Source organism: Ipomoea nil, unplaced genomic scaffold (genome assembly GCF_001879475.1).
Source record: "Ipomoea nil cultivar Tokyo-kokei standard unplaced genomic scaffold, Asagao_1.1 scaffold0813, whole genome shotgun sequence".
Taxonomy (NCBI): domain Eukaryota; kingdom Viridiplantae; phylum Streptophyta; class Magnoliopsida; order Solanales; family Convolvulaceae; genus Ipomoea; species Ipomoea nil.
The window spans coordinates 1,548,986-1,575,986 of NW_017617241.1; the positions used below are offsets into that span (position 1 = coordinate 1,548,986).

General features: G+C 37.4%; 5 protein-coding genes and 1 pseudogene across 8 annotated transcripts; 5 read left to right on the top strand and 1 right to left on the bottom strand.

Annotated features, from left to right (window-relative positions):
- The first annotated feature begins 1,939 nt into the window (after positions 1-1,939).
- Positions 1,940-5,294, top strand: LOC109178068. Its single transcript, XM_019327575.1, has 5 exons — positions 1,940-2,107; positions 3,381-3,576; positions 3,666-4,474; positions 4,561-4,759; positions 4,857-5,294. The coding sequence occupies exons 1-5, from the start codon at positions 1,942-1,944 to the stop codon at positions 5,155-5,157; spliced, it is 1,671 nt and encodes a 556-aa protein (XP_019183120.1). The 5' UTR covers positions 1,940-1,941; the 3' UTR covers positions 5,158-5,294.
- Positions 5,295-5,488: 194 nt separating this feature from the next.
- LOC109178087 (chaperone protein dnaJ 11, chloroplastic-like) lies at positions 5,489-6,177 on the bottom strand. The gene has a single exon (XM_019327606.1). It carries the CDS (start codon positions 6,094-6,096, stop codon positions 5,593-5,595), a length of 504 nt encoding a protein of 167 aa, XP_019183151.1. The 5' UTR covers positions 6,097-6,177; the 3' UTR covers positions 5,489-5,592.
- A 2,416-nt stretch (positions 6,178-8,593) lies between these two features.
- Positions 8,594-12,330, top strand: LOC109178060 (probable galactinol--sucrose galactosyltransferase 1). The gene is made up of 13 exons (XM_019327559.1): positions 8,594-8,831; positions 9,045-9,292; positions 9,373-9,463; positions 9,628-9,676; positions 9,766-9,857; positions 9,935-10,042; positions 10,117-10,251; positions 10,351-10,761; positions 10,845-10,986; positions 11,088-11,155; positions 11,286-11,420; positions 11,518-11,735; positions 11,847-12,330. The coding sequence occupies exons 1-13, from the start codon at positions 8,641-8,643 to the stop codon at positions 12,221-12,223; spliced, it is 2,265 nt and encodes a 754-aa protein (XP_019183104.1). The 5' UTR covers positions 8,594-8,640; the 3' UTR covers positions 12,224-12,330.
- Positions 12,331-12,572: 242 nt separating this feature from the next.
- LOC109178069 (probable amino acid permease 7) lies at positions 12,573-26,175 on the top strand. 4 transcript variants are annotated; one of them, XM_019327577.1, is made up of 9 exons: positions 12,573-12,664; positions 12,905-12,950; positions 23,122-23,471; positions 24,176-24,415; positions 24,501-24,594; positions 24,766-24,980; positions 25,063-25,196; positions 25,304-25,528; positions 25,605-26,175. In XM_019327577.1, the coding sequence occupies exons 3-9, from the start codon at positions 23,345-23,347 to the stop codon at positions 26,007-26,009; spliced, it is 1,440 nt and encodes a 479-aa protein (XP_019183122.1). In that variant the 5' UTR covers positions 12,573-12,664; positions 12,905-12,950; positions 23,122-23,344; the 3' UTR covers positions 26,010-26,175. The 4 variants fall into 4 exon arrangements, with proteins under 4 accessions (XP_019183122.1, XP_019183121.1, XP_019183123.1 ...); XM_019327576.1 differs by lacking the exons at positions 12,573-12,664; positions 12,905-12,950 and adding an exon at positions 22,783-23,037; XM_019327578.1 differs by lacking the exons at positions 12,573-12,664; positions 12,905-12,950 and having other exon boundaries at positions 23,091-23,471.
- On the top strand, positions 16,125-19,296 carry LOC109178054 (probable amino acid permease 7). The gene is made up of 7 exons (XM_019327549.1): positions 16,125-16,137; positions 16,263-16,508; positions 17,662-17,755; positions 17,833-18,047; positions 18,185-18,318; positions 18,405-18,629; positions 18,753-19,296. The coding sequence occupies exons 1-7, from the start codon at positions 16,125-16,127 to the stop codon at positions 19,155-19,157; spliced, it is 1,332 nt and encodes a 443-aa protein (XP_019183094.1). The 3' UTR covers positions 19,158-19,296.
- Positions 19,655-22,432, top strand: LOC109178055 (annotated as a pseudogene).
- Positions 26,176-27,001: the final 826 nt, after the last annotated feature.

A 27,001-nucleotide genomic window follows, 5' to 3' on the forward strand; every position in this document is an offset into this window, starting at 1 on the left:
TTTTGAATACACTCTACTAAAATATTTGTATTATATGTTCAACAATTATGCCACTTTGATTGGGATGAGAGTTGAACCTAAAGCCTTTCTTATAGAAATCAATTAGTAAGTTAATTATTGATGGGGAATATTCCCCGAGGATACATACCACATACCTGGTCAGGACCGATCTAGTTATCGTGAAAAACCGTTTCTGATCTCGACCGACCTTATGCTTGACCGACCCAACCTCCCGCAAGAGCTGAGCGAACAAATAGTCAGTGTGCACCTTCTACCTTACCTTGAGATCAGTACCGACTCTGTGGGGTTGAGACGAGTATCCCGAGCAAGGCCACTTGAAGCGCATTTAACTAAGATCCCGGTCTCAACCTAATCTCATTACCTAGTGGCCAATTAGGAATATTGCAACACGAACATGTGGGCTCCACTGCGCAACCGCACGAGCTCGCCAACTACATGTGCGACACACATCAGACATGCGAGAGCCCGACATGTGCCTCTTTGTAACTCTTATAAATTGGCCATTATTGCGTAGAGGAGGGACTTTTGGGCATTTTTACTTAACCTTAATCAGTTCGGGATGCTTCGACCCACAGTTACTTCCTCCCGAGCTCCACAGCTTAACCCAACAAACACACTTCTTAAATATTATTACTGTATTTCTAATCTAAAAACATAATAAGTCTCAATTAAGGTTATACGTTTGATTTATGTCCCTATTTTTGTATGCTAATAAAGGTATACATTTTGCTTTAAATGTTGTACACTTCAATGTTATTAGACAAAATTGTCCCTATGACCCTAGTACATTATTGTTAGACAAAAATACCCTTACACCGTTATAATTTCGTTATTTTTTAATTCTAATATTGATGACTCTATCTTATTACCATACACCTATATATATATCATATTCTTTAATTATCATTTCATTAAAATTATTATATAATTAATTTAATTGTTGATTAGTGGTAAAAAGAATTAATTGTTGATTGTATTTTAATTAAGTTTTTATGAATGGTAAATAATATATCTGTGTGTATAAAATACATATATTATTTGTGTATATATAATTTAAATTATTATTTTTAATTATTTGTATTTATCAATACTTTAATATTGGGCATTAATTTTCACGCATCGCGCGTACAAAATGCTAGTAAATATTATAAGATACAAGATATAAATAAATATTGATATAAGTGCAACAGAATTATTACACCAAAATAATTGCAAATTATATCTTAAATAAAAATTCATCATGTGTATTATATATTATGATTCATTACATACAATTAATATATTATCTATATATATCTATAAAAAAAAATCATAACAAATATTTTATTATTGTTGCAAACAACGATTAAGTTTTGTTACTGTTTCTTGTAAATACATTTTTTGTTTCTAATCCATTACTTTAGAACTCTTTGAAAGTCCAAGTATTGATTGAATACACTTCTTAAGTTGTCTTTAATTAATAAATTTTTATATGTATTATACATGTATATAATAATATTATTATTATTATCATTCCTTTTACCAATCAGAATACAATTAAGTCTATTCCTTTTGTGAATTTAAAAACTAAATTCTATTCATATTAGGATTTATGTGTACTTTTTCCATAATATTATTATTATTCCTTTTACCAATCAGAATACAATTAAGTCTATTTCTTTTGTGAATAAAAAAAACTAAATTCTATTCATATTAGGATTTATGTATACTTTTCCTTATAAATATAAATAGTTGAAATCTAACCCTCTAACTCAAACTTTCCAACTTTCTCAATAAACATTTTGTCTCTGTTTGAACAAGACAATTTTCTTTTAAATTTTCTCTACTTTCTCTCTCTTGCCTTACATATTAAGTTCCCAGATGAGGACACCTGTTGAAGGGAATGGAATTTCTGCCGTCCACTCAGCAGATGCTTCTTTCATGAAGCATAGTTTGAATAAGAGTGGAGAAGAGAAGTGGGCAAAACACTACAGTAACCAGCACAGGATTCTGCTAGTGGGCGAAGGAGACTTTTCTTTCTCCGCCAGTTTAGCGGCGGCTTTTGGGTTTGCTTCTAACATGACTGCCACTTCCCTCGACTCTGAAGGTATGATATTTTGATTCATAATATGGCTATTTACTTGTATTTATATTTGCAGTAATAGGTGATATATGTTGGCTGAGTTTTTTTTATTATTATATTGGCTTTATTTGTGAAGAGCTTATTTAGGAGCTTATAACTTATTTGAGTTTTTTCCACTTTTGGTCCTATGACTTTAGTGTCTCCGTCAATTTAAGTTCACAAGTTTAATTCCTGACATAAGTAGTGCTTGACTTTGATATTTTTTCCACTTTTAGTCCTTTTGGCAATCTAAACGATTACTTTTAATCAGACTCAATAAATTGTCTTTTATATTTAAAGTTAAGAGGGGTAAATAAGTCACCATCATCTTGTCTCCAAGAATAGCTTCACTGACAGGCCACAGATCGCCACTTCATCATCTCCTCTCTATGCCTCGAGCGCGAAGAACATTTCCAGGCTACTGGAGGGGTGGATGAGAGCTTCATCCTCGTCTTCTTCGTCCAAGGGGTTGACGGTGGCGACCTCCCATGGCGGCGGCCGGGAGGAAGAGGAAGACCAGAACAGCCCGGAGGCGGCGGATTAGCGGGGAGCAACGACAACAATGGGGCGATCTCGAAGGAGGAGTATTTGGATTCTATTGTGATGTTTGGGAGCTTGATGAATGGAATGGAGAGTGAGAGTTGCAGTGGGAATAATAAGCAGAACGTGTAGGAAATTAATGATAATGATAACCCTCCTCCATTAACGTTTCTTGAGAAATGGTTGTTGGATGAAAGTGCAGTGCAGGTTGAAGAAGAAGGAGGAGAGGATCAAGGTGCAGTCATGGAGCTTCCAACAATCTTTTCATGACAATAAAATATGCACTAACCAATAACCCCCAATACACCAATATTATACTTGTTCTTCCTTGAATTTGTCCAGGCCTGGCTGATTGAGAAGAATATTTTGTAGAGGTTGTGTTCGCATGTGTGTTTACAGTAAGAGAGGGAGATGAAATACGGGAAGAAGAAGATAATTAAATAGTTTTAATTTTTTTTGTTTATTATTTAAGTGATGGTGAAAGACTTATTTATCCCTCTTAAATCTAAATATAAAAGATAATTTAGTGATTCCGATTAAAAGTAGTCGCTCAGATGACCAGAAGGACTAAAAGTGGAAAAAAAATCAAAGTCAAGCACTACATATGTCAGGAATGAAAGTTGTGAACCTAAGTTGACAGAGACACTAAAGTCATAGGACCAAAAGTGGAAAAAACTCTAACTTATTTTAAGCTACTGATAAGCTTGTAATGTTTCAGGGGATTTATGGAATGTTTACGACAGAGCTGTTTACAACATTGAAGAATTGATGAGAAAGGGATGCAAGGTGATTCATGGTGTTAATGTTGCTTCCATGGATTCTCATCCCAGCTTGAAGGACTTGACATTTGATCGTATAATTTTCAATTTCCCATTTGCTGGGGTGTCCATGATAAGCAAAGGATCTCAACATTGGTCAGTTAGTTCAATTCATGCATGCTTTAATTTGTTTTCAGACTTGCTTTAACTTGTGTTTTGAGCATTTGATTGATTTGTTTATGCAGTCCACACCGAGGCCTGGTAAAGGCATTCCTGAGAGCTGCCAAGGAGATGATTGATGAAGATGGTGAAATCCATATCACTCAAAGAACAGATGGGATTCTTGGTGAAATGAAGATAGAATTCATTGCATTTCAGCAGTGGCTTGAACTTGTTGGGGTTGTAGATTTCAATGTTTCTGATTATCCGGGTTACAGCCCTAAATGGGAGTTAGGAAATGGGTATAATGTAGAGTATATTCCTCCTAGTAGTAGAACTTACAAGTTCCGACGACCTCATCATCCACTCCCACCCCCACCCCCAAAGATTGTTCATCATGCTCTTGCAGCAAGTAGCAACAGCAGCAGTGTTAATGATGATTATGTCCCGAATTTTGTCAATGCCAATAATATTTCGCAACGTGCATCCAGCTCTAGTGACACTACATGCATATGCAACAAAGACGACGGGAGTGGTGATAGCAAATACTGGTGCCATTGCCATATGAGGAGGGAGCTGCCAACAAAGACGACGGGGTGGTGTATGTACCCTTCTCCTTCCATGATCCTACAGCCAACGCCATATGGGGGAGCTACTTGTAGTAATAGTGGACAGTATCATCATCACCAAAATTTTGTTTCTCCAACAACATACTATAGTGCTATTAAGCAGCAGAATGAACTAGCAGGGTTGCAGCAAGAAAGGTGGATAAAACACTACAGCAATCGCCACAAGATTCTGCTTGTGGGTGAAGGAGACTTCTCCTTCTCTGCCAGTTTAGCTGTTGCCTTCGGCTTTGCTTCTAACGTCACTGCAACTTCTCTTGATTCTGAGGGTAAGAAACAAATTCTAATCTTAGTTAGTTGAGTTCATCATCATCATCAATATTATTGCCATTACTAAATACTTCTTATTTTTCAGAGTTCTTGACTTTCCATTACTGCAAAGCTTTTATCCACCTTAAAGAATTGAAAAACAGAGGGTGTAAGGTGATTCATGGTGTTGATGCTACCTCCATGGCATACCATCCCAGCTTGATGGGCTCCACGTTTGACAGGATTATTTTCAACTTTCCATATGCCGGATTTTTCAATGATTCGTCCCGCCAATCTAAGATTAGGTTAGCTTTCTCTTTAAAGTATTAATTAGTATATACATTCATTCATTCATTCATACCATAGCATTGTTTCATTCACTCTGTATGTATGTAAATGCAGTTGTCATCAATCCATGATATGGATGTTCCTGGAGAATGCAAAGCAGATGCTGAGCCAAAACGGCGAAATCCACATCACCCACAAGACCAATGGATTCCACCAACAATGGGGTATAGTTTCTCTTGCGATTCAGCAGGGGCTTGAGCTTGTAGACAGTGTTGAGTTTAATGTTAGTGATTATCCAGGCTACAGTAACAAGTATGGGTTTGGGGGTGACAATAGTTTCGACTGCTCTCCTAGTAAAACTTACATGTTCCGACTCCCTCGTACCACATGGCCTGGCCGCCTTCCTTGGGTTTAGGTTAGGTTACTGATCCATCATTATCTGCTGCCATGTTCTTGCAGCAGCCAGTTTGTAAACTCTGTTTTTTTTTCTTTCTTTCTTGTTTGCTGTAATGGATTATTAGTTGTAAGTATTGGTCAGTGGTTTTACTAAAATTTTTTGTAGAATGTGTTTATGGATGGATTAGTAATAATTTGAATAAGCTAATCTCTATTGCTCTGTATTTCTATACAATGTTGAGTACTTCTTTCATCCTTCAATTCTGGAAAATAATATGCCTTCTTCTCCCCATGGAAAAATGCAAGAATTTACATTGCTAATCTCTATTGCTCTGTATTTCTGTAAAAAATGCAAGAATTTACATTGCCAATCTCTATTGCGCTGTATTTCTGTAATAATGTACATTGCTAAAATGAGCACAAGAAAAAAAGTAAGTTAACAACCCAAAACAAACTACCAACACTGATCGGTTTCCCACCTTCGGGTCGGGTGGGTCCCCGTAGTACAAGCGTGAATCCCATTCCAATTATTCCGAGCCCGGCCGTTGGCGCCAACGCTCAATTCCAGGTCGTACAGCGATCTGGCAGTCGGATCGGAGAGCGTGGCGTAGGCATGATGAATCTCGAGGAAAAGCCGCCCGTCCGATGACGATTCCTGGAGACGGGCGGCGGCGGAGGCGACGGCGTCAGGGTGATAAATCTTCGCTAACGTACGGTACGCCGTCTTGATCTCCCGCGACGAAGCGCCCTTGTTCACTCTTAGCACATCGTAGAGGCTCATCTCTATCGCCGGAGCCGGTGCTGCCTCGGCCGTCACGCAGCGCGCCGACAGTCTCCGTATGTTTGCTCCGGAGATTAACGGCTTGCCGACCGATCCGAGTGCTCCGGCGACAACGGATGACTTTCCAGGCGAGAAATTAAAGGAGTTTGAAGGCGAAAAGGTAAGCGTTTGGAGCATTTGGGAAAATGCAAAGATTTCTGCGTTGAAGAAAAGAAGGTGGAGAAGAAGGGCAGCAACCACTGCGTATATAAACAAAAGCTATAGAGAGAGAAATATCCTGCATATCCAGGAACGGCATCGTTTTGTATCCCTTATTATTTGGTTCCTGTTCGGCTGTTCTTGTCTTCTAGAAGGTTTTTGGGCTTGGCTTCATTTTCCGCTGGACTCGTTTTTAAGGTATCGTTTGGAGTAGCTGAACGCATAATAATGTTTAACACAATTTTTTGTGTCCACTCTAGATTTTAACCAAACTGCCCCTTAATTAAAAGAAGTTGAAAGATTGGAACTATGTTATTTTCTAATCTTTATAAATATTATAATGGGAAGAGTTGATGTCATAGGTGATAGATACATAAGCCAATTGGATTTGGATTAAAACATTCAAAAAATTGCATGACTTTGACTGTTTCAATGACCAATGTCATCTTCCATTTTATTAAAAGGAATAATATTGTTTATATATTGTGTAACTGTTTGATAAAATAGTTAGTTTATCAATCAATTTTAACTTATTTGATCATTATTAGCTGTTTAGCTTGATATAAGTGTTTGATTAATTAGTTTTTTGTAACAACTTATTGTTTCAAAATGCTAAAATTCAAAAAACTTTTGATCAACTTTTTGAGAAAGTTATTTTGTATATATGTAATCAGTTAACAACTAACGGCTAATTTATCAAACACTTTTCCACAATCAACTAATGCTATCAAACTCACTAACTCAATCAACTAACAATCATTTACCAAACACCCATTTATCTTTATACTCCATATATCCTCATCATCAGATTTTAATTTCTCAATTTTTTTTTGTAATGAATATTTGAGTGTCCTTTCTATCCATATATGCAATGCTTCTAGAAGATGAGGCGTTTGGTCCACTGTCCATGTTTGGATGCAATGCCAAAGAGGGATGGGGATAATGCAAGAAAGTTGTGACTTGTGAGGGTGGGTGGGATTTATTATTATTATGTAAATGACCTTTGGAGTAAGGATAAGGGCTTCTAGAAACCTTCTCTCTTCACTTCCTATTCTTAATTCTTGTATGACGTGGGAAACCCCACCTTTACATCTACCACAAATATAATGATGATCAATTAATAATACTAAAAATGGCATTTAGTATATATTAACTTATGAATGGTTGGGTTTGGCAAATTATTGTGTGGATCATAATAGAAAGTACATTTTTAATATATTAAATGTACATTATTTTTGTACTGAATGTACATTATATAATATAATGTACACTCAGTATACAAATAATGTATATTTTCTGAACACAATGTATATTATTTTTGTACTGAATATACATTATTTTACCGTATATGATCACACAATAATGATTGCGTTGGGTTGCCAACGCTACCCACATTTGGGTTAGCTGGAGGTCCATTGGGCTCGGCCCATTGATGTAGGCCCATCAAACAACTCAATCCAATTAGAAAATAAGTCGTTAGCATAGACTCTCCTTATTATGCACTTCGAGATCTACATTGTATTATTACTCCGTATTATTTTGACTGGACGGAATTCCTGAATCAATCAATTGTGGCGGCATAATCCGAAAATCCTACTCAGATCCGAGTTGTAGCGTATGGTATCTTGTCGGAAGGATAATATTATTTATAGAGTAAATACCGGCGAAGGTCCTCCGACTTTAGTGGCACTGTCACTTTTAGTCCTCAACTTTTAAATCAACCACTTTTAGTCCTCTTACTTTTTGTTTCTAGCCATCTATGGTCCTTTCGTTAAACTTGACCATCTAATTCCGTTTTCTAAAAGATAATTCAGTCCTTTCATAATTAATTTATTAATTATTATGTTTAATTTCCTCATCAGAATAGTCAAACAATGGTTTCCCAGCTATGAACGTGTACAAAACCAGCTCGTGAATCAAAATGGCGTACAAAAGCTGGTACGAAGGTTGTGCCAAAACGACGTCGGAGTATCTCGGTATGACTCGGCAAACATAATAATTAATAAATTAATTATGAAATGACTGAATTATTCTTGAGAAAACGACATTAGATGGTCAAGTTTAACGGAAGGACCATAGATGGCTAGAAACAAAAAGTAAGAGGACTAAGAGTGGTTGATTTAAAATTTGAGGACTAAAAGTGACAGTGCCACCAAAGTCAGAGGACCTCCGCTGGTATTTACTCTTATTTATACTATCAACTTTTACCCTTTTTAGACAATTTTATTATTAATATTTTTTTGGAATCCACATAATAAAATAACTCTTGCATTGCATCAATGTTTTTATCTAGCTGCCCCCTCCAATCATTCAATGAGTTTGATCCACAATTATATTATATTTATGGAGTCCCTGCTTTGTCATTTGGTATCAATCAACCTCAAATCTCAATTATGCAGAATAATATATACATTTAAGTTACGATGCATAACTTTTAGCCTCTCTATAAACAATCTCTGGAGCTCAGTGAACCTAAGAAAAGGACACTTCTCTATTGTTGATAGATAGGTTGTGGTGAAGAAGATGACGGTTGGGGCAGGGATAACGGTGGCTGATGGGAACTTGAATGTTCTGGGGAAGTGCATTCTGAGCAATGTTCACGACAACATCATATTAACTCCGGCAACCGGCGAGGTTCTTATCAATGGCGCTTTCCTCGGTGTTCAATCTGACGGGGTTGGAAGCCGCAGAGTATTCCCTGTTGGAAAGCTCGAGTATGTTTTTGTTCCCCATCATTTATGTCTAGTTTACTGCTTCCCAAGAGAGTCTTTATACTTGCTTTAAAGATTTCATTTTTGTCTTATGTTGTGTCGACATTTATTGCAAAGATCGCATTTTTATCATTGAATGGAACTTATAGAATCATCTGGGGACTGGGGTGGTGGGTCTTTATGTTTTGGGGTTGAGAATTGGAAGTTGATGTGCAGGGGGTTGCGGTTTATGTGTTCCTTTCGGTTCAAGATGTGGTGGATGACACAGAGAATGGGGACCTGTGGGCAAGACATACCATTTGAGACACAGTTTATGATTGTGGAAGGACATGATGCTTCACACTTTGAAGAAACAGATGAAGGTTCAGCGTTGTATGTTGTGTTCCTGCCTATTCTGGAAGGCAATTTTAGAGCTGTTATTCAAGGGAATGCTGACAATGAGTTGGAGATATGCCTGGAAAGTGGTATGGACAATTGCAGAATTTCCAGGAATAATATTTTATTTTATGGTTCCCTGTATGTTAATTGGATGGCTGATTAACAGGAGATCCTGCTGTGGAAGAATTCCAAGGGAGCCACCTGGTTTTTGTGGCTGCTGGATCAAACCCCTTTGATGTCATCACCGATGCAGTCAAGTATGTTTAATCCGTTTCTTGTTTTGTACAATGGCCAATGTTCAGTGAACTTCTGATTTGCGAATTGCGATTTATACTATTTTGGCATTTCTGCTGCTAATTGTTACCAAGAAGTAGAAGAGTTTGCAATGGACATGACAATTGATATGTTTGCTAAAATATAGGGCTGTGGAGAGTCATATGCAGACATTTTGTCACCGTGAAAGGAAGAAGGTACTGTCAAGATTGATTCAATTCATCCATTTTTTACATTGGCAAGTCAATGTTTACAATGCACTATTGACACTAGCATAATTGTTCAGATTCCAGACATGTTGAACTGGTTTGGATGGTGCACGTGGGATGCTTTCTATACTACGGTTACTGCAGAGGGTGTTAAGCAAGGACTGGAGATGTAAACCATTTCCCATTCTGATAACGGTTTATGTATGTGTTCAAGCATCACTAACTACCAGTGATTTTCCTTTTCAGTCTGCAGAAAGGTGGTGTTTGCCCGAAATTTATCATCATTGATGATGGATGGCAATCAGTGGGCATGGATCCCAACGATGTTGGTGTTAATGCTGATAACTCAGCTAAGTAAGTTAAAGAACGAGTTTTGGATTCTTTTTAAACGTCGAACAATCTTATTGATAAATTTGGTTCATATTCAGCTTCGCAAATAGGTTAACTCATATCAAAGAGAACCACAAATTTCAAAAGGATGGCAAAGAGGGACATAGGGTGGAGGACCCTGCAATGGGACTTAAACACTTTGTTTCTGAAATCAAAGACCAACATGATTTGAAGTAAGATTTCCTCAATTTGGCAGCTGTTTCTTTATAGAAATCTTTTATTTCTCCATGGTTGCTTTATGCTCATACTCGATCTCTTTGCTGAACTTTTAGATATGTATGTGTATGGCATGCCTTAGCTGGGTACTGGGGTGGTGTCAAACCTGGGATTGCTGGCATGGAACACTATGAATCCAAGTTAGCCTATCCTGTTTCTTCTCCCGGTGTCCAGTCACAGGAGCCCGATGGTTCTCTGGATTGCATGACAAAGAATGGGCTCGGTCTAGTGAACCCTGAGAAGGTTTATACCTTCTATAATGAACTGCATTCCTACCTTGCTTCAGCAGGTATCTATGGACTTAAAGTAGATGTGCAGAACATTCTCGAGACTGTTGGGGCAGGGCACGGGGGTAGAGTTAAACTTGCAAGAAGATATCATCAAGCACTAGAGGCTTCTATCTCCAGAAACTTTCCGGATAATGGAATTATATCTTGCATGAGTCACAACACAGATAGCCTCTACAGGTACAAATTTAGGATAACGAACACGTGGTTTGGTCTTTCCTAGGACTGTGGTTTGATTGTTTTACATTGCCATCGTTGTCTAGTGGAAAGCGGATAGCTGTGATTAGAGCATCTGATGATTTTTGGCCTAGAGATCCTGCATCTCACACCATTCACATTGCATCAGTTGCATACAATACTATATTCTTGGGAGAGTTCATGCAGCCAGATTGGGATATGTTTCAGGTGAGTCAGCAACTTTAATTTATTCAATTGTCAACATATTACCATAACTTGAACCTGAAGTTGATTAGTGAAACATTATTCATCTCTGCAACATACTGCAGAGTTTGCACCCAATGGCTGAATACCACGCTGCAGCACGAGCAGTGGGTGGCTGTGCTATATATGTCAGGTAATAATTCAGTTTTAACTATTCTTGAAAAGTTAACTCATCACATATATTACCTTTACTCATTTCTTCAAAAAGAAAAAAAAAATTACCTTTACTCATTGATTAATGCCTGAGCTGTTGGGATGTGCAGCGACAAGCCTGGACACAGCAACTTTGATGTGTTGAGGAAGCTTGTACTTCCAGATGGCTCAGTATTGCGGGCCAAACTTCCAGGACGGCCAACTAGAGATTGCTTGTTTTCGGATCCTGCAAGAGATGGAAAAAGGTAAATCATATAGGCAAATTAAAGCTCAATGGTCTGTCTTCATGAAATCCTTATTCTCTGTTGCTCTTTAGTTACTTTGTTTCTGTCGTTCTTGCAGTGTTCTAAAGATTTGGAATATAAACCATGTTAATGGAGTTGTTGGCGTGTTTAACTGCCAAGGAGCCGGGTGGTGCAGAGTTGAGAAAACAAACCTCATCCACGACGAACAACCTGGAACAGTTACTGGAACAATTCGAGCTAAGGATGTTGAATACTTACCAAGAATCACTCATGGTGATTGGAATGGCGACGTGGTTATCTATTCTTACCGCCAAGGTATGTTTCTCTGCAACATTTTCTTGAAGAAACAAAGCTGCAAGGCTGCAACTTTTGAAAATGTCCAGTTGTGCTTACCTGATTGATGGATGATACTGTGGTTATGTGCAGAAAACTTGGTCTATCTTCCTAAAAACTGCATCCTGCCGGTTACATTGAAGGCAAAAGAATACGAGGTTTTCACGGTTGTTCCTATCAAGAACATGTCGTCGGGATCTGCATTTGCTCCTATAGGCCTTGTGAAGATGTTGAATTCAGGAGGAGCCATCACAGATGTAAAGTATGAAGCAGAAGGAACAGGAGCAGTGTGCATGAAAGTACGAGGCTGTGGTGCATTCGGAGCATATTCATCAGTGAGACCAAGAAGAATTGCAGTTGACAGCACAGAAGTGGAATTCCAATACGAGGATGCATCTGGTTTCATTACATTTGAACTGGGAATCCCAGAAAAAGAGCTGTATCTGTGGGATGTTGTAGTTGATCTGTAAATGTATTCAGTTGGGTGCCTCATTGCAACCTAGACAGTTGCTATCATGTGTCAACATTAAACCTTTGTAAGGAAATTCTTGTTAAAATACTAAAATAATAATTGCCACCTCTTCGGCAGCCTAATCATATAAGCATGAAAGAGGAACAGACCTGGTTAAGAATCTCACATTGATAAAACAAGAGAGAATATGTGAGTATAAGGTTTAGACTAGCTAATTGATTGGATCCAATCTTTTAGTGTAAATTGATTTATGTGCATTATAGTTCAATTGAGTGACCAACCAACCTAGTCTAATCTTAGTTTATAAAAGACCCCTTTCTCACAATTAATGCTTTGGAAAAGCCACATGCTATTTTGAGCAATAACAAGCTAAATTCAGATTTGATGTGTCTTTCCCGGTCAGTATTTCCAGTCTCTGGGCAAGTTGGATCTCTATTGGGTTAGATATTTTTATATTATCTCCTCTTTAATTACTGGGTATTTCTTATCTGCATATACCAACAGGAGCATTAGGGTTTTTGCCTGTTGATCTAGCAATTTTCTCCTCAACTAACCATATCTTTATCTTTACATTATCAACCTGTGTTTGCTTGTCTTACACCATTCCTAACTCATCTTTTGCCCTCCTTAATTCCTCTTCCTAATCATCATCCTTATTTATATTTTGCTGGGTTAAAAGGAAGTCTTTTTTTCAAGCAAGTCAGGATCTTGATTCTGGAGAAGATGTGAGCTTACTGTTCAACCTTCTTCATCTTCCTTTGTTAACTTTGATAGTCCTTTGTGCTAATTAATTAGTCATTAGTCAGACCAAGACTCAGATGACGATTTGTATTCAATGGCCAAGGCAAAGGGAAAGTTTTGGGTCGTTGACAAATGACCAGCCAACAAAAGACAAAAGGACCAATAGCAAAGCAGCAATAATGACTTCTACTGGTATTCATGGACTTATCTGCATAATAGGCTACCTTCTGGTAAGCTAACATGGCATGGGAGTTGATGAGGAAGAAGAAGAAGACGAGGTGGGTGATGGAGTTCCTCAAAAAAAAAAAAAAGTAGTAGTCAGAGAAATAGGATTGAAAATATGAGAGGTGTTTGTACAATCATTATACCGTGCACCACGGCGCACATAGCAATGTGCGTTCCGCGCATCTCAAAATTACGTCGTTTTGTTAAGTTGTTAAAAAAAAATCTTTTGTTTCGAATGCACAAAAACTTATAACAGAATACACATAAACTCATAACAGAATACACATAAACTCATAATACAATACACATAAACTTTTAATTGAATACAATCAATACTCATAATAGGGTTTGGTTAATATAATACACATAAACTCATAACACAATACATATAAACTTTTAACTTTCAACGCCATACAGATTTAACATGATAAACAAGTCAATTTGGATTTAATTGAATATTTTTACTGATTTAGAGAATTTCAATAGAGCTTTTTTTTTACTTAGGAGATCTAATTGCACTATTCATGTGACTTAGAGGCTAATTTGACACTTTTTCCTTTATGATATTTATGTTAAATCTTATGACTCAATTGCTAGTTTACTTATGATAATATATTTTCTCATATCAAATTTTCTATTGTTAAAAGATCTGGGAATCAAGTGCTCATGTATTATTAGCTAGAGATGTTGATTCCTTGAGAGTTGTAGGAGTGGGTTTCTAAACGCCCGAATTTCATTGTTGATTTTTTTTACTTTGGACTGTTGATTAATGAAAGTAGTTATCTTTTAAAAAAAAAAAAAAAAGTTTATGAGGTGGGGATGAGAGAAAATATGAAAGGTGTTTGTAGTGAGGGCAAAATTTAAAAAGAGTTGACTAAAATGGTAACTCTTAAATATAGATAAAACAAGTACAAATCCCTTGGGCTTGTGTTTTTAATATAGAAATAGAATATTGACTGCTGTTGGTATGACCTAAAGTAGTTACCTTGAAATCCGCTCGTGTTATTTGTTTGGTTTCTCTCCTTTTCAAAAAAAAAAAAAATAAATTAAAAATTAAAAATTAAAAATTAAAAAAAACAATATTGACTGCTGTTGGTATTCATGGATTTATGGGAATTAAACTCTAATGGGAATTAAAAGAAGGAATTTTATTATATGTACTTTCAAATTTTATTGTCTCATTTTTTATTTTATGATATGACAAATAAAGATTAGTTATTTTCATTATGTGAGTTCCATGAAATATGTCTACATCAAGAATTTGTGAGAGGGAGTAAAAGTTAGAAGTAAGAAATGAGAGTGCATGTAATATTTTTCTAGAAGAAGACAAGGTGGGTGATATTAAGTAGTAGTCAAATGTGTCCTTATGTCATATCAAATTTTCTTTTGTTAAAAGATTTGCGAATTAAACTGCTTATGTATTGATTAGAAAAGTTAATTTTTTAACTGTTTTTTTTTTTTTTTTTTTTTTTGAAACTGAGTTATAGGGAGTGGTTTTCTAACTCTCAAATTTCATTGTTGATTTTTTGACTTTAAACTCTGTTAATTAATGGAAATAGTTACTTTTTCTTTTTTTAAAAAGTGTGTGAGGTGAGGATGAGAGAAAATATGAGGTGTTTATAGTGATCATTTACTGAAATGGGCAAATTTTAAAAAGAGTCGACAAAAATAGTAACTTTTAAATTATTAACAAAATAAGTACAAATTCCTTGTGCTTGTGTTTTTTTTAAAAAAAAAAAAATACAAATTTCAATGGAGTTTCTTAAATTCGTGAAATAGATTTGAAAGGAATCATATCAATATCTGTTTATAATTATTTTATCAATTCATTAATTTTTTTGAGACTTGAATCCATAATTTTCAAGAAATACAATTTTGATGTCATTAGACCACAAGGTGTTTGACATAATAATCCGTATATTAGTAGATTTGTTGTACCTGTAAAGGTGAATGCAAGACTGCATGCAAGCGTCATACCATCATATAATAAGACCATTAAAGAATTCCAGAAGCAGCCGCCTGTTCCTCTTCAGGGAATCACCCATTCACTTAATCGATGTAGACTTGTAGAGAGTTGAATATAATAACGACTAAATAAAAAAAAATTAATTAATTCTATTAAAAAAAATAATTCTCAAAATATATTTGAAAAAAATGTTAAAAACGTAACGCTTTTCTTACATTAATTAAAAATTAAGTGGGAAGCTCCCGAGGTGTTTTTCGCCTCTCATAGCGGAGGCATTGGCCTGCAAAGAAGTATTGTCCCGATTTAAAAGGCGAAACGAGGTTGAGGTGGATGTTTTGACAGATTGTCTTGTATTGAAGAATGCCGTCTGCTCAGTATCTACGCCGAATTTATCTTACGTTGGAATCGTGATAGATCAATGTAAGGCAGCTATCAGTAGTTTTGATTATTGTTCACTCAGTTTTAATTTATTACTAGAACGCTTAATTTACATGCGTTTGCACTAGCTAGAGTAGCTTATAATCAGGATCACTTTATGTATTGAGACTTGATCCCTCCTGACTCTATCGTTCAATTCTTGACTTAATATATTGGCTACCCATTTTTCAAAAAAAAAAAAAAATACTATAAATATATTTTAAAGTTTAAAAAAAATTGAAATATGTTAGTAAGGTCATTTCCAATCCAAAAACTACAATTTATAAAGTGCCACGTACTTCTGGTGATGTTACTTTAAAAAATAGCGGCGTGTTGAAAAGTGAGTGTTGAGCCGAAATCCAGAAGTCCTAAATCACAGAAGCATTCGCCGCCCAGATGGCCAGCGGCCGGGTAATATCCACTCGCCAGCTAAAAAACAATTCCCACTACGCACAGATCAACTGATCAAGTACCGTGCATTGCTTCTTCTGAGTTCTGAACTTCTGATCTCCTGCACAACCTAGCTTCAATTCACTAGCTGATCGAAACTATGAAGAGAACTGGTAAGTTTCATTATTATATTCTTGAATATAATGAAGGTTGAGTCTTTTTGTTGAACCAGAGTAGGCGTCGCACGGTAAACCTAAGAGCTAATCTTTTATCCCCATGCATCTCCATGAAAAATCAGGAAATCAATGGACTGCTTTTGCACATATTATCACAGCGGTGATAGGATCAGGAGTTCTATCATTAGCATGGAGTGTAGCACAATTGGGGTGGATTGCTGGCCCAATAATTCTGCTGTGTTTTGCTTCTGTTACCCTTACTAGTGCATTTCTTCTCTGCAACTGTTACAAATCCACCGATCAACAGGGGAACATGAATATCACCCACAGCCATGGCTCTTACCTTGAAGCTGTCCAGTCAATTTTAGGTAAGAAATCTTGAACTGCGTGCATTTCTTTCAGTAAACTTTAGTGTGTTTCTTGTATAGCATGGGGGAGAGAGGGTATGTTCTGCAACATGGGGAGATCGAAATGGTTGGAGGATTTCCAGGGGAGAAGACCGAAGAGAGGCGAGAGATGACAACATATTTGCAGTACTTTTTTTTTTTTTTTTTTTTTTGTGGGTCCACGAATTTTTTTTGTTAAATATTCATGAACAGTAGTCTGCGCGTGCAGTGCACGTTTCAATGTACGTGCCAAATATAGGAAGTCAGTTCGGTCAGATAAGATGAATTCCTTTTCTGTATTCTGTTCTCCCTTCTTTTCTACTGCAATTCCAGTCCATTACAATGTGATGATCCCACTATTATATCCAAACAAAACCTACGGAGTAATGGCGTCCGTAACTTCGCATCTCAATTCAGGGAGAAATCTTCTTCGTCAATTCATCGTCGACCACTCGACCCAACGGCAACGGCGGGCGGCAAAGTACTGCAATTCTGCTCGCGGCTGCAATGTGTGGAGGAGGAGGAGGAGGGGGGGGGGGGGGGTTGGAAGGAGGGAGGGAGGGAGAACTTTCAGCAGAATTTTGTCTCTTTCCTTCTCTCTCCTCTAACCCCTCAATGAGTCAATGGGTTGCTCTATTGCGGTAAATCCACCACTGATCCACATGAGCACATTATTGCTGATTCTAAGTTATATATAATTTTATCTATTTTGGATTTGCACATTTGAAGAATTGACGAATTGTACTGAGATGAGAACCTGGATAATGGCTAGTCATATGTTAAGAAATTTCACTCTTTTTCTAACAGCGATTTTAACTCTCTTTTTTGCCTTTGCATTCGATTTTCTTCTTTTCCTTCTCCATTCTTCTTAAAACTTATGCACTCATTCTTCATTCCCTCCCTGTATTGTCCAACTGTAATTTTAATCTGTGATTTATGGCCTTTAATTTGTTGTTCTGTGAAGAGTTAATAGGCATGCCAACCTCAGAGAATTTTGATATAAAAGTAATGCACTTCCACTGAAACATGGCTTAAATCTTCTACTGCTACAATGAATTGAAGGTTAAGATTTAGGAAGTTGTCTGGCATTATATTTATTACTTTGTACTATACAAACTTTCCGTATGTGGAGCAGGAAATAGAAAGGCCTGGATTTGTGGCATCTTCGTTTGGATCAATTCCATTAAGCTTGGAATTGTGTATACAATCACCTTTGCTTTAAGCATCAGGTATGCCAAATGTAAGATGCTTTTCTTTTTCCTTTAGAATTTATGCAGCCACTCAATACTGTATTCCTTGATTACAGTGCGATTAGGAAATCAAACTGCTATCATGATGAAGGGCACAAGGCTGAATGTCAGTTATCAAATACTATATATATGATTATATTTGGATCAGTTCAAGTACTATTGTCTCAAATTCCTGATTTCCGAAGTACAAAGTGGCTCTCCATCGCAGCTGCACTCATGTCTTTCATATATTCATCAATTGGATCAGGACTTAGCTTAGCAAAAGTAATAGGTAGGTATCCATTATAATTCAATTATTATCACTTTAAGATATAGGTAGTAGGTAGGACAAGAATTTGTAGTCATATTTCTTCTTGGCTAGTTTTAAAAAGTGTCTTAAGAATCCACTTTCTAAACTGAAATTTGCAGATAATGGAGAAATAAAGGGTGGCATTGGAGGTTGGCCTTCTCCTAATGCTGCTAAAAAAGTATGGCCTGTTGCACAAGCACTTGGAAACATTGCCTTTGCCTTCCCATTCTCTATTATTATTTTAGAGATACAGGTACAACAAATTTATTTACTTTCATGCAACAACAATTCTCTTTAATTAGACTAACAAACAGACAATGTGCGTGGCAAACTGTGAAGGATACATTGAAGGAACCTACAGAGAAGGCCACCATGAAGAAGGCCTCAACAATGGCAGTCTGGACTTCCACATTTTTCTACCTATGCTGTGGAGGATTAGGTTACGCAGCCTTTGGCACTGAAACTCCTGGGAACCTCTTGGCAGGGTTTGGTTTTTACGAGCCATATTGGCTTCTCGACTTTGCTAATGCATGCATTGCTGTTCAACTTTGTGGAGGATATCAGGTGCAAAATTCTGCTACTTGATTGACTCTCTATATATAGCAATTAACTATATTTACAGGTAGAAATAACATTTGTTGTAGCAGATCTTTTACATTTGATTGGAATGTTCTTTTTCTCGATCAGGTGTTTAGCCAGCCATTTTATGCAATTATAGAGAAATGGCTTCGCAAGAAACTTCCACAGAGTCGGCTTTTTGTTGGGGATTATAATCTGACACTCAATAAGCATTTACTAGCTTTCAGATTGAGCTTCCTGAGGGTGATCTTTCGAACTAGCTATGTTGCCGTGATCACTGGGATTGCCATACTGTTCCCTTACTTTAACCAGGTTGTGGGATTTGCGGGAGCAATCACCTTCTGGCCTATAGTTGTGTACTTCCCAGTGGAGATGTATCTAAAGCAGAAAAAGATTGAATCTTGGACAACCAAGAAGATTGTTCTTCGTACATATACCTATGTATGCTTGATGGTTATCCTATTTGCCTTTGTTGGTTCCATCAGAGCTTTGATTATTGCCAGGTTCAGCTAGGACACTATTTGGGCATTTCAACTCTTCTTAATACTTGTTACTTGTAGTTAGACAAGATAGTAGAGATTTTGAAGTTTAATTTGTATTACTCTGCGGATTATCTTTACAAATGGATCTGAACTCTTCTACTTTATGTTTTTTTTGCTGGTTGTGTAAGTGATCTTACAATTTTCTCCTCAACCATATCTTATCTTTACACTATCAACCTGTGTTTCCTTGTCTTAAATCATTCCTAACTCATCTTTTGCCATCCTTAACTCATCCTTCCTTTTTGTGTGTGTGCTTGCTGGGTTAAAGGGGATTTTCTTCTTCAAGAAGTCAGAATCTTGATTTTTTTTATTTTTTTATTTTCGTTGGTAGTCCTTGTGCTTTTTATTTAGGTGACTCTGTGATGTGGAACTTTCTTCGATGCAATGGTAGGGTAGTTGTAACATGGACTGTTTTTGGTTAGGTAATTAAAGCCTGCAATCAACTAACTTTAGCCAAGTCAGTCAGTAATGGGTGCTCTTGAAGTCATTGCATACACTTGCAAAATTGGTGCTTCTACATTAACTGGGATGTGTAATGGGGCCAGTAGAGACCAATAAGAAGGCTTCTATAGGTATTTGTGTGCATGACTGATCAATTTCAAGCAAGTGGTATGCTAACGGGGCATGGGGGTTGAGGAGGAGGAAGAAGAAGACTAGGTGGGTGATACTAAGTACTAGTTAGATGTGTCCTTATTTTCAGCAAACATGCTCTTTTCCTCCTCCACCACCATCACCACAGGTTCCACAAGCTGAAACTATGAAGAGAACTGGTAAGTTTCATTTTTCTTGAATTTCATTCAGTTATGGCTCACTAGGAAGGAATAGTCTTTTTCTTGGGCCAAACTGGGTACCCTTCAACTGATCAGTTTTCCCCAGCAGTCCACTTGCGAGTTTAATGCTGATAACTCAGCTAAGTAAGTTAAAGAGCCAGATTCATACGAGTTTTGGATTCTTTTTAAACGTCGAACAATATTATTGATAAATTTGGTTCGTATTCAGCTTTGCAAATAGGTTAACTCATATCAAAGAGAACCACAAATTTCAAAAGGATGGCAAAGAGGGACATAGGGTGGAGGACCCTGCAATGGGACTTAAACTCTTTATTTCTGAAATCCAAGACCAACATGGTTTGAAGTAAGGTTTCCTCAATTTGGCAGCTGTTTCTTTATACAAATCTTTTATTTCTCCACGGTTGCTTTATGCTCATACTCGATCTCTTTGCTCGACTTTTAGATATGTATGTGTATGGCATGCCTTAGCTGGGTACTGGGGTGGTGTCAAACCTGGGATTGCTGGCATGGAACACTATGAATCCTAGTTAGCCTATCCTGTTTCTTCTCCCGGTGTCCAGTCACAGGAGCCCAATGGTTCTCTGGATTGCATGACAAAGAATGGGCTCGGTCTAGTGAACCCTGAGAAGGTTTATACCTTCTATAATGAACTGCATTCCTACCTTGCTTCAGCAGGTATCTATGGACTTAAAGTAGATGTGCAGAACATTCTTGAGACCGTTGGGGCAGGGCACGGGGGTAGAGTTAAACTTGCGAGAAGATATCATCAAGCACTGGAGGCTTCTATCTCCAGAAACTTTCCCGATAATGGAATTATATCTTGCATGAGTCACAACACCGATAGCCTCTACAGGTATAAATTTAGGATAACGAGCACGTGGTTTCAGGTTCGGTACCTAATCAAATACTTTCCTAGGACTGTGGTTTGATTGTTTTACATTGCCATCATTGTCTAGTGCAAAGCGGATAGCTGTGATTAGAGCATCTGATGATTTTTGGCCTAGATATCCTGCATCCCACACCATTCACATTGCATCAGCTGCATACAATACCGTATTCTTGGGAGAGTTCAAGCAGCCAGATTGGGATATGTTTCAGGTGAGTCAGCAACTTTATTCCATTGTCAACTTATTACCATAACTTGAACCTGAAGTCGATTAGCGAAACATTAATCGTCTCTGCAACATACTGCAGAGTTTGCACCCAATGGCTGAATACCACGCTGCAGCACGAGCAGTGGGTGGCTGTGCTATATATGTCAGGTAATGATTCAGTTTTAATTATTCTTGAAATTAACTCATCATATATATTACCTTTACTCATTTCTTCAAAAAGAAAAGAAAAAAATATTACCTTTACTCATTGATTAATGCCTGAGCTGTTGGGATGTGCAGCGACAAGCCTGGACACAGCAACTTTGATGTGTTGAGGAAACTTGTACTTCCTGATGGCTCAGTATTGCAGGCCAAACTTCCAGGACGGCCAACTAGAGATTGCTTGTTTTCTGATCCTGCAAGAGATGGAAAAAGGTAAAATTATATAGGCAAAGCTCAATAATGGTCTGTCTTCATGAAATCCTTCTTCTCTGTTGTTCTTTAGTTACTCTGTTTCTGTTCTTGCAGTGTTCTAAAGATTTGGAATCTAAACCATGTTAATGGAGTTGTTGGCGCGTTTAACTGCCAAGGTGCCGGGTGGTGCAGAGTTGAGAAAACAAACCATCCATGACGAACAACCTGGAACAGTTACTGGAACAATTCGAGCTAAGGATGTTGAATACTTACCAAGAATCGCTCATGGTGATTGGAATGGCGACGTGGTTATCTATTCTTATTGCCAAGGTATGTTTCTCTGCAACATTTTCTTCAAGAAACAAAGCTGCAAGCCCGCAAGGCTGCAACTTTTGAAAATGTCCAGTTGTGCTTACCTGATTGATTGATGAAACTGTGGTTATGTGCAGCAAACATGGTCTATCTTCCTAAAAACTGCATCCTGCCGGTTACATTGAAGGCAAAAGAATACGAGGTTTTCACGGTTGTTCCTATCAAGAAAATGTCATCGGGATCTGCATTTGCTCCTAAAGGCCTTGTGAAGATGTTGAATTCAGGAGGAGCCATCACAGAAGTAAAGTATGAAGCAGAAGGAGCAGGAACAGTGTGCATGAAAGTTCGAGGCTGTGGCGCATTCGGAGCATATTCATCTGTCAGACCAAAAAGAATTGCAGTTGACAGCACAGAAGTGGAATTCCAATACGAGGATGCATCTGGTTTCATTACATTTGAACTGGGAATCCCAGAAAAAGAGCTGTATCTGTGGGATGTTGTAGTTCATCTGTAAATGTATTCAGTTGGGTGGCTCATTGCAACCTAGACAGTTGCTATCATGTGTCAACCTTAAACCTTTGTAAGGAAAACTCATGTTAAAATACTAAAATAATAATTACCACCTCTCCGGCAGCCTAATCATCTAAGCATGAAAGAGGAACAGACCTGGTTAAGAAGCTCACATTGATAAAACAAGAGAAAATATGTGATTATAAGGTTTAGACTAGGTAATTGATTGGATTCAATCTTTTAGTGTAGATTGATCTATGTGCATTATAATCCAATTAAGTGACCGACCGACCCTAGTCTAATCTTAGTTTATAAGAGACCCCTTTCTCACAATTAATACTTTGGACAAGCCAAATGCTCTTTTGAGCAATAACAAGCTAAATTCAGATTTGATGTGTCTTTCCCGGTCAGTATTTCCAGTCTCTGGGCAAGTCGGATCTCTATTGGGTTTTTGTATTATCTCCTCTTCAATCCTCTTTAATTACTGGTTATTTCTTGTCTGCATATGCCAACAGGTGCATTAGGGTTTTTGCTAGTTGATCTAACAATTTTCTCCTCGACCATATCTTATCTTTACATTATCAACCTGTGTTTGCTTGTCTTACACCATTCCTAACTCATCTTTTGCCCTCCTTAATTCCTCTTCATAATCATCATCTTTATTTATATTTTGCTGGGTTAAAGGGAGTATTTTTTTCAAGCAAGTCAGGATCTTGATTCTGGAGAAGATGTGAGCTTACTGTTCAACCTTCTTCATCTTCCTTTTTTGACTTTGAACACAAGACTCTGATGTCAGTTTGTCTTCAATGGCCAGGGCAAAGAGAAAATTTTGGGTGGTTAAACAATGACCAGTCAACAAAAGACAAAAGGGTGTTAGTTAAGTCATTGCAATGTGTGGACAATTGCTTCAATCCAAAGTATGTGATGTGTAATGGACCAATTAGCAAGCAGCAATAATGACTTCAACTGTACTTGTATTCATGGACTTATCTGCATCATGGGCTACCTTTTGGTAAGCTAACAGGGCATGGGAGTTGATGAGGAAGAAGAAGAAGACTATGTGGGTGATGCTAAGTAGTAGTCAGATGTGTCCTTGTGTTCAGCAGCCATGCTCTGCTCCTCCTTCAGCACCATCACCACAATCTGGAACTATGAAGAAAACTGGTAAGTTTTGTTTTTCTTGAATTTCATTGGGTTATGGCTCAGAAGAAAGAGCCTTTTTTCTTGAGTCTAAGTGGGTGTCGTAAAGAACTGATCTTTTCTCCCCAGCAACCCACTAGCCAATGTTTTGACAGTGACTAACACTTGCAAAATAATTGAGCTCACAGACCCAAGAATCTTTGCTTTCTTTATAGCTTTCTTATCTTTTCCTTTTAGTGGTGTCTTATCTCAGTTTTGAGTGACTACCACTTCTGTGTGGTTGAGCCAAATCATATTATCCGAGCCATCTCGCTAGACAATCTCATTTAACACGATAAGCCAGTTGAGCTCAACCCGGGCAACGTTAGAGAAGGGTCATACCCACAAGGCTTATCATCATTTTTTGAAAGAAATCTCATGCCCATTTCTGTGATGATGCCTGTGTTGAATTATCATATTAATATGTGTAGTATAAGTTGTTTTCAGTTACTTGCAATTTTCTTATAATGTAGGCCTATGCATGATTATTACAAAATGTATTTTGTCAAATGGTCCATATTAGAAAGTCTTAAAGTGTTGAAATGGACCACAATGTTTTGTCACATTTTCATACTAGAATAATGGACTGCTGCAGATATACTGTTGATGTGTTGAGTCCTCCTTTCATTTTTTTAGGAGAAGTTTAATTCTGGGAAATAATATGGCTTCTTCTCACCATGAAAAATCAGGAAATGAGTGGACTGCCTTGGCACATATTATCACAGCAGTGATAGGGTCAGGAGTTCTGTCATTAGCATGGAGTATAGCTCAACTAGGGTGGATTGCTGGCCCAATAACTATGCTGTGTTTTGCTTCTGTGACCCTTACCAGTGCATTTCTTCTCTGCAACTGTTATGAACTCACCGATCCACACGGGAGGATCACCAACAGGCATGGCTCTTACCTCGATGCTGTCCAGTCAATTTTAGGTAAGAAATGAAACTATGGGCAGTTCTGTTCTGTTCAAGTTATTACTCCATACTATATAAGCTTTAATTTCCCTATGCCGGGCAGGAAATAGAAACGCGTGGTTTTGTGGCATCATTGTTCGGATAAATTTCATCAAGCTTGGAATTGTGTACACAATCACCTCTGCTATTAGCATCAGGTAGGTATGTCAAAAGTAATATATATATATATATATATATATATATATATATATATATATATATATATATATATATATATATATATATATATATATATATATATATATATATGCTTTTCCTTTACAACACTTATGAGGCCACTGGATACTGAAATCCTAGCTCGATTGCAGAGCAATTCAGAAATCAAACTGCTATCATGATGATGGACACGAGGCTGAGTGTCAGTACTCGAATACTAAATATATGATCATATTTGGATCAGTTCAAGCTATAGTGTCTCAAATTCCTGATTTCCGAAATACAGAATGGCTATCCATAGTAGCTGCACTCATGTCTTTTGCATATTCATTTATTGGATCAGGACTTAGCTTAGCAAAAGTAATAGGTAGGTTAAATATCTATCTTCTTAATTGACTAGCTAGTTTTAAAAAGTGCAGAAAATGCCATCTGATTAAGAGTATCTGCAGATAATGGTGAAATAAAGGGTGGCATTGGAGGTTGGCCTTCTCCTAATGCTGGTAAAAAGATATGGTCTATTGCAGAGGCACTCGGAAACATTGCATTCGCCTTCCCATTCTCGGTTATTTTTTTAGAGATACAGGTGCAACAGTTTTGGTTTTGTGCTCGAAAAAAATTCCCTTTGGTCATATGTGACAAACTGTTTAATTAATATTTAATATATAAACTGCAAAACTGCAAAATATGAAGGATACATTGAAGGAACCTACAGAGAAGGTCACCATGAAGAAGGCTTCAATAATGGCAGTCTGCACTACGACGTTTTTCTACCTATGCTGTGGAGGATTGGGTTATGCAGCCTTTGGCACTAAAACTCCCGGGAACCTCTTGACAGGATTTGGTTTTTATGATCCATATTGGCTCGTCGACTTTGCTAATGCATGCGTTGCTGTACACCTTGTTGGAGGATATCAGGTACTAAATTCTGTTACCTGGTACATACTATATTAAGCATTTTTTTAACGTTTGGTTGGAATGTTCTTTTTCTCAGGTGTTCAGCCAGCCATTGTATGCAATTACAGAGAAATGGCTTCGCAAGAAACTTCCACAGAACCAGTTTTTTCATGTGGATTATAATCTGAAACTCAATAAGCATTTACCAGCTTTGAGATTGAGCTTCCTGAGAGTGATCTTTCGAACTAGCTATGTTGCTGTGATCACTGGGATTGCCATATTGTTCCCTTACTTTAACCAGGTTGTGGGAGTTGCAGGAGCAATCAACTTCTGGCCTATAGTTGTGTACTTCCCTGTGGAGATGTATCTAAAGCAGAAAAAGATTGAATCTTGGACAACCAAGAAGATTGTTCTTCGTACATATACCTACGTATGCTTGCTTGTTATCCTATTTGCCTTTGTTGGTTCCATCAGAGCTTTGATTATTGCTAGGTTCACCTAAATTCTACGTGTTAGCTAGACATGACAGCATTTAATTTTTAACATTACTAGATTGTATTAATAACAAACAATCACAAGCTAAGGATGGATTTTCATTAACAAATTAAAATTTCAGTTATCGTGAAATGCATACTTTAATAGGGTTTTCATTCAATTGTATAAAAAAATGTACCATGTAAACCTTATGCTTAACTTTATGCATAATGGAATGAGAATGATTGTAATTTTATTGTGTAATTCATGATATCTTTTCGATTACGAAACTAATCTAAGTTCAAATTGAGTGATGTTTGTAAAATATGACTCGTTCTTATTTGTAAAAAATCTGATAATATTGCATATACATATAAGGTTGGATCTTTGGATATGTGGGCTGTGGTTTTGACAAAATTAAGGTTGGTGGCAGCGAGCTGTGAAGAGAGTGTTGTGAGAGGGAGAAAGATGAAGCCAACATGAAAGCTTTGTAACGCAGAATGAAAAAGGAATTGTTTATGCTAAAGTCAACCTAACATGGTTTTAATCGAGAGGAATGGAACGATGATTGCTCCATAGCTCTAACGAAGAGAGACTCCAATTGCGATATCCTCTAATCGCAATTTTTCCCAAAATCAAAATCACCAAAATTAACGAACTTAAGAAACATTAGTGTTATAGAATTTTTGCCTAGGCCCCGATTAATCGGACCCCTAGGCACTAGCCGGCCGCCTAGCGTATCACCATAATCGGTGGTCTAGGTGACTGGTCGCCTAGGTGCCAACTTGACCTCCTAAACATCAACTAGGCCGCTTAGTCGGTCAAAAATAAGTCCCGTCAATTTTGTAATCTTAGTTAGAAATGCTCTGTAAAAAGCGATCCTCTCTGATCTCTGAGTGCGCTTAGAGGCGTTTCTCCCTAGAGTTCTTCGTTTCCGATCTTGTTTTCTTTCTGTTGTTGATGTTTATTTTCCGTTTGGCCTTTGATCGTTGTCTGTTTACGATCATTTGTTCACCATGG